Here is a 7,234-nt window from a genome sequence, read left to right on the forward strand (position 1 = left end):
ATGGCTGGGGCTGGAAACCACACAAGAACCTGCTAAAGGGCACCGGGGTGGGCAAGAGGTGGCTTTTGTCACACAACAGAAACTATGGCCACACAGACAGATTTCAGAAAGCTCAGATCCTTGATAACCCACAGGCCATTAATCAAATCATTCACCGGAGATGAAGTTTAATGCCTTCTTGGACAAAGGAAAGAGCTGAAGGTGGATTTCCAGCAATATGGTAAAATCTGTGCCCCCTGAGCCCCTGTTCTGCTGAGCTGTGAAGGGGAGATGAGGCTGCTGCTTGCCCCCCTGGGAAGGTCTCCAGGACATTGGAGTGGGGCATGGGCCAGGTGGTGCTTGCGCCGGGCAGCCGGCCAGGCCTGCACATGAATCCCTTTCACTCAGCATTTCAAGGCTCGGGCAGCTGCAGGCACACCCAGAAGCAAATTTTAGGAAATTTGAGAACTCAGGTAGGTATTGGATAACTTCACGTGTCTTTGGGTTGATGGCATGTGAGCATTAAGGATGCCCACTTTCCTTTTACACAACATCTGGAATCTTTAGGTGGGATGGGAAGGCAGGGTCCTCCTGGATTGGGACATGGCTCCCTGTGCAATGCACAAGGGAGGGAGAGCCCCAAATACTCTAAGGCCAAAGAGCACTGTGAATAAGGCAGCAACCTTATTTGTGGAGCAAAACGCTGAAATTCAGACCTAGAAATACTTGCCAGCAAGTGACTCAGACTCACGGGTGCCTGTGGCACAGCATCCACCCTTGGGACAAGAGATGTGAAATACTCTGATCAGGCTCCTGGGATGTGTACCCACAAGGGCTCTGTGTCACATCCCTGTGCCAGGGACTGGGCTCTGTGAGCTGCCTCCTGGAGCTCCATGGCCAGGTGCAGAAAGGCACTTCACCTCTCTGGACTCAGTGGATGACCTCGGCACTCCCTCCAGCCCAGCTGTCTGGTCCCTATGCTGCTGGTGCGGCTGCCAACACTGGGCTAGAGCAGTGGGTAGCAACAACTGGGGGCATAGTTATGTGGAAGATGTCACCTGTAACTGGAATAAGGGAAAAAAAACTGCACACCATGGGTCAGGGCTGTGTTCTCCATGCACAAAGCAGCAGGAAAAACCAGTCATGTGAGGGAATAACAGGGCTAACTGGCAAAACCCCCAAACCCCACAACTGTTCAATTTTAATTTTTTTTTTGTAAGATAAACTAAGAAATGGTTTGCACAAAAAAAAAAAAAAGGTGTGATGGAGAGTGGTGTATGGACCACTATCACCCACAAATGCAGCACCGTTGTCTGAAATGCTGAGCCTAAAGGGAAAGTACTAAATAATTAAGTACTATTGAGGGTTGCCCAGTAACTGAGAGTGCAATAGTCCAATGCTTTTTCTGTAAGCATGTACTTGGGTAAATATTTAGACTTTTAAAGCTCTAAATGACAGTGGACATTGCAAAGGGACACTCTGTGCAAAGCCCTCGATGATATTTACTCACAGATGGTCTGTTACTTAACGGGTCCTCTAAAGGCTTTTCAGTCCATGCAGTCTTTGTGCAGGCTGTAGTGGTCTTCAGGTTCAGTGGCAAGTCAATCTCTCCTAGGACTGCATTCGCAAAGATTGGCTTCCAAAAATACCTGGGCAACCACAGCTCTTGGTGAGCGGGTGCGAGACAGCGGTGTCTCAAACTGGCCTGGATTGTCCTGTTTCATTACAGCCAGCTGCTCTGGGTTAAGCTTTGCTTTGCTTTTGTAAAACCCAGATTAGATTTTTACCAAAGTCAGTCCGGCAAGGCTTCAAATCAGGAGAAAAAGAAAAAAAAAAAAAAAGAAAGAAAAGAAAAAAAAAGAAAGAAAAGAAAGGAAATATTGCCTAGCAATGAGAAACAGCCAGAGGCCAAGGTAAGAGCACTTACTGTGAACAAGTGGGTATTAGTGCCTTCTGTTGACAGAGGCAGCACTAAGTGGGCACCCTGTCTGGCTGCAGCAGCCTCTGATTGCCCAGGAAGCAGCAATCTAAAATAAATATTTCCACCTCCTGGGCAAGAAGATTGCCCACTTGCCTCTCTTGCAGCGGCTCCATCCCTGAGCCCCTGCTGCCTCCGAGGGCAGTCTGTCTGTCAATCCATGACATGATCAGTACTCACCTCCCTTAGAGGACGGTGACTGACCTCACTGCACTTTGAATCAAAAAGCAAAAGAGATTTGTAAGACATTGTGCAATCCGTCACCGACAGCCGAATAAAATAACGAGAGTACACACCAAGGTGATGTATTTCTCAGGGGTGGAAATCTTACAATACCTTTTATTTATCTTAATTTGAAAATACAGCAGATGGGTACAAACAAACAACTGATATGAACTATAACCCCAGCTTAACTTTTGATTACTGGAAGGAAACGCAGTTTCATCATACCAATGTTCTGGTGTCCTGAAGTATGAACAGTTTCACCAGTTTTGTAAATACACCCAGCAAATGTGGCAATAATCATCGCACTGTTGTAAGAATAGAGCAATAGCATTGCTGAAGCCTTATGAGCCCTTTTGAAGATTGTGAACAGATGTTACAAGATGTACCAAAAGATCTATCATACAAAAGATGAGGGGGGCCCTTTGCCTTAAAATTTTGTATTTGGAGAGAAACTATCCGGATCTCAAACAGCTTTCATTTTTCTACACAAAGGATTAGGGAATTGCAGATCAAGGAGACATTTTTACATGCAATACTGTGTGTTTAAATTAGCATCATTTCTTAAATCCACATTTTTTCCCAAGGCCAGATACTGCTTCTGCAGCTTGCCCGGTTGCTTTTTCTACCCCGTCTTGTGCCATCTTGGAAGCCTTGTCAATAGCTGCGAGAGAGGGAAAAAGATAAGCAAAAAGCTTGAAAAATGCAACATGTTTTAATATTTATGACGGAAGGGGGAGGTGTGAAAATTATTAGATTACAAAAATGTAGAGATATGTAGTTTTTTTAAAAGGGTTCTCCACAGATTATTGTAGTTGGCTTTGGCAGGATGTATTTAGGATGGGCTGCAAAATTGGAGGGGTCACTTGGAAGTTTTGGGTGCTGAGCTGAAGCAGAAGGAGATGAATGATGTGACAAAGGCAGAACAGATTGATATTGGTCTAAGTGTAGCCTGGCTGATGGAGGAGGGTGCTTTGGGCTAAGAAGTACTGTGAATACTGTGATGTTTGGGAAAGACAAACTTAACAAGTGATAGGGAAGCTGAAGGATGCTTTACACACTATTCCCTTCCCAGTTGTGTATTCGAGGGACCGCTGATGAGGGCTGTGCTCAGTTGTGGGCTGCAGGCACAGGGTCACTCCTGTGCAGGGCCCGACATCAGCTGGGGTGGGAAATACCAGCAGGGTCTCATGAGGAGGGAGAAGACCCTCCCAGACAGCACAGTGTCTCTCTCTTCTCTGGGATCTCAGCTGTATTTTAGCAATATTGTTGCCTCCCTATCTGCCATCAACAAGTGCCCAAGTCCTGCCTTCTTGCCACATCATGGAGATGTAGAGGTTATCTGGTCTGAGATATTGCCAACAGATTTTGGCTTTCATTAAACATTTTAGACCCTGAAGCTGGTAATTCTCCCCTCATTCTTAAAAAAAATAAAAAAATATTGAAATTAAATGAGAACTGAGCTTAGTTTTCAGTTTAACTTGTTCCCAAAGCCCAGAAACAAGATGCCAACACTTTCCCAATGGCACCTTTCCAGCTGCAGGATCATTAATGTTTGACCCCAGCTGCTGCCTCAGCAGGTGCTGGGGCCAGTGTGGGGCTGGACCTGGACAGACCCCTGTCCCCCAGGCTGGGAAACAAGGTGTATCACAGGGTTACTTAAGCTTCAAGAAAGAGGAGTAAAGTTTTACCTGTGCTGTTCCCACAAGTTTTCTATAACGGAAGCCAAAAATCTGAGTGTCATGCATTGGACTTAGTGGCTTGGAGGGGGGGGGTCAGCAGTTGTGGCATAACTATCAGTAAACGTATGGAGCTACTAACGAACAGGTCCTGCAATCCTGTCCCATGAGATTTGTAAGAGGCCAAAAATTGTCACTGAAACCAGGGGCTTTCAGGCTGAGAGCACCCGTGGGACAGAGGACAATGAGCACTGCCCGCTGCTGGCTTGTGTTGAGCTGCTCCATCGCTTCTTGGTTTGAACATCGTTTCTCCTACCTTTCTGGCTTGCATCTGTAAGCTGGTTGACTGCATCCTGAGTAGCCTGTCCCAGTGTGTTTCCTGTAATTAAGGACAAAATAAATAATTTCCAGCTGTTCATATTTATGCTTATAGGAATTCCCTATGTCACATGGCTATTCTGCATGTCCGCAGAAGGTTATGCCCCTGGCAAGAGATAAGGCTGGTACAGAGCAGGCTGAGGCTGTGTGCTTTGCTCGTGAGCACCCTGGGAACTATGTGTGTTGCCAGAGCAGCTTGTTATGAACTTAGTGTTCACCTAGCACCTGCAGTCAGCTGAGCAAATCGACGACAGATAAGAAGATAAAATAAAAAGAAGATAAAGAAGCAAACATTAGCAGTGAGTTTGAATGATGACATTTAGCTGCAAGTTGCTTATTTAACACTACACTTGCTTTTATTGATTTTTTTTTTCTAGCTTATTCTGCTTTGAGAAGTTTGGCTGTCTAGCATGCATTTTCTTGACAGGCTGTTTGGGAGTAGTGCCTTTTCCAAAATGGAAGCAAACACATGAAACAGAGAAGGACAGGAAAAGGGAGATTTTGCAAACAAGCTATAAATAGAAAGAAGAGCAGAAGCCAGAAACATAACAGATAAACTCCAGAATACAAAGCATTAAAAGCATGGGACGTCATGTAACTGTAAGATGTCTCATAGTTTAGGAAAGAGCGATAGAAGTGACTCTTCAATGGCGTGAATGTATTCAGGATGCAGCAAGGGCTATTTTGTTGCTCAGAAAGCTGTACTATCATGTTTCTGGGTCTACTACACATTTGTTCCCAGGTGTATGGAAACTTACTGTAACTCTGAAGTAATCAGTGAGGTTACTCATATATTTCAGCTATACAACAAAGTGTTTGCAGGATCAGAATCCAAGACTGACACACATTATACCCTGCTAGGAATGAGCTGCACACAAACACTGTAAGGAATATACTATAAGATGCTAGCATAAGCTATACACATACTGACATTTTTCTTTTAAAGGAAAAGGTATTATACTTTGCACTGAAAAAATGGTTTCCAACGCACAGTACTAATAATAATCCAGTGCTTGGCCTTACAACATAGGAAGAGCTATGACATACGTGCACAGATGTTTTTTAAACCCTGCAAAGTCTGGTGATCACTGCTGGAGAAGAACACAACAGAAACATACTTGTACTGCCTATTACAAACAGTCTGTTGCAATCAATACACTTATTACCAGAAGGCATTCACAGTCAGGCCAAGGAGCAAACATTAATCAAAGGTTAACTCCAACTTCTTAAAAGGAGAGCAGTTTAAATAGCTCTGCAGAGCATGAGAAAAGACCACCCTCAGCAAGGTAAATGCTAGATAAAAAAGGTTATTACTACCAAAACAGGCTTCACTGCTCTAAAAACACCAAGTTTAAAGATCTATCTGGGGAGCGATAAGGGTTGGACGATGCTCAGCAGCCGCAGATGGAGCTGTGGGTGGGTAGAGGTGGTTGCCCATGCTGAGCTGAGAGCTGTGGCCAGCCTGGGGCCTTCTCCAGGCGATGGCCACTACTTGGACCCCAGGTACAGGAAGAAAAGGGGAAGCTGTGTCCTGCTAGCACCGATGAAGCTAGTAGTGTAACTTCAAATTGTGGTTTCTGTAAGCGGAAGCAGCAGATAAGCCCCCCATAGCTATACAAGGATATTTGATCTTTCTTACCAGCATCTTTTGCTGTACCTTCAGCCTGTTCCTTTAGTCCCTGGAAGTTTTTACCCGACATTGTGGCTTCTGACGCCTTGTAACACTCCTCTGCTTCAATAAAATTAAGCACCTGGCGATGTATAGCACACCGTGTGAGGGGTGTCCTGACCTGTCCTGGTTTTATACATGTGCCAGGAGACCTGCTGGGGCTTTTGGGGGTGATTGGTATGATGGGTGGAGTTTGAATGTGAGGAATGAGAGCTGAATATGCGCACAGAAAAGCTATTTATTTACCCTCCCCAATCAGAGGGTGTGCCTGGGTAGAGATTTCTGTTTCATTGCATTGTCTTTGTTTATATATATATTTTTTTTTCAAATCAAAACCACAAATAAAAAAACCTGTTCCACCACCACAGACAGAGAAAACCACTGGACTGAGCTTTGTAAAGAGTGCTGGAAAACTACTGAAGTAGCAGTTGCCTGGGCATGGCCAACTTTCGTCCCCGCTGGGCTGGCTTCATCCCCTGAGCTGAACCTCCTGAGAACAGAAAACAGCCCAACCTTCATTCATTTTTTAGCAGTTGCACTCACAACCCCTTTTTCTCGTCAGGTGGGATACTGTTAGATGGCAAGAGTTGTAATTTACCTGTATTTTTATAAGAAAATGCAAATCTGGTCATCTTCCTAGTTGCCTGCTCAAGTTGTATTGCAAAAGGCCAGCATCACTGAAGGCCTTGCCTCGGTTATGCAGGTAACCCATGTCAGCGCTTCCAGCTCTCAGGGAAAGGGAAGAAGAGAAGCCAAAATAGCAAAACCACCTTTTCCTAGTGTGGCTCTGTATTACAGGTTTTATTAGTGCAGAAATAATGTTTAAAATAATTTCCTTACCTAGCATCACGACATTAATAAAAGTTTCTAGCTTTAACCTCTGGCACTTTGCAGGTTTCCACTAGCCTTTACAATTTATGTTTTCTGCCACCAATCCTCACTACAAAGAAACTTTGTAGAAATAAACTGTTGGCAGGGTTGGGGACCAAAGGGCTCGCCAGCTTTGTGGGGCTCGGATTCCTCATCACCATTTTCCAGCACACAAAGCACCTCAGTTCAGTTGTTGACATTCATACCCATATTCATCTTCCTGAGGAAAGCTTTTTGTTGAGAAATGGGCATGAGAACAAGATGCCACGGATAAACTAGGGCAGGAAGGGACAGTGCTTATAAGTTTAGTACTTCATTAGTAGCCAAGTGAGGAAAAGCTTCAGAAAACAAGGTTAAAAGCATTCCTCTGCTGCCCCTATTCAGCCTGTCATTTCAGAGAACCCTTTTCAACTTTTGCACCACTGGAACCACTCATTTATTATTTCAAACAACAATTCT

At 44.6% G+C, this 7,234-nt stretch overlaps 1 protein-coding gene across 1 annotated transcript; it reads right to left on the reverse strand.

Moving 5' to 3' along the window:
• Positions 1 to 2,736: 2,736 nt before the first annotated feature.
• ADIRF (adipogenesis regulatory factor) lies at positions 2,737 to 5,936 on the reverse strand. The gene is made up of 3 exons (XM_010164793.1): positions 5,876 to 5,936; positions 4,175 to 4,237; positions 2,737 to 2,843 (listed from the first exon to the last, which is right to left on the reverse strand). Exons 1-3 carry the CDS (start codon positions 5,934 to 5,936, stop codon positions 2,737 to 2,739), a joined length of 231 nt encoding a protein of 76 aa, XP_010163095.1.
• Positions 5,937 to 7,234: the final 1,298 nt, after the last annotated feature.

Source organism: Antrostomus carolinensis, unplaced genomic scaffold (assembly GCF_000700745.2).
Source record: "Antrostomus carolinensis isolate BGI_N321 unplaced genomic scaffold, ASM70074v2 scaffold46113, whole genome shotgun sequence".
NCBI lineage: Eukaryota > Metazoa > Chordata > Aves > Caprimulgiformes > Caprimulgidae > Antrostomus > Antrostomus carolinensis.

Excerpts from the sequence above, each read along its gene's own strand:
- ADIRF (XM_010164793.1), bottom strand. The coding sequence starts at position 5,936 with ATGTCGGGTAAAAACTTCCAGGGACTAAAGGAACAGGCTGAAGGTACA. Across the intron at positions 4,238-5,875 it reads AGGTACAGCAAAAGATGCTG|GAAACACACTGGGACAGGCT; the intron begins GTAAGAAAGATC and ends CCTTAATTACAG. Across the intron at positions 2,844-4,174 it reads TACAGATGCAAGCCAGAAAG|CTATTGACAAGGCTTCCAAG; the intron begins GTAGGAGAAACG and ends CCTCTCTCGCAG.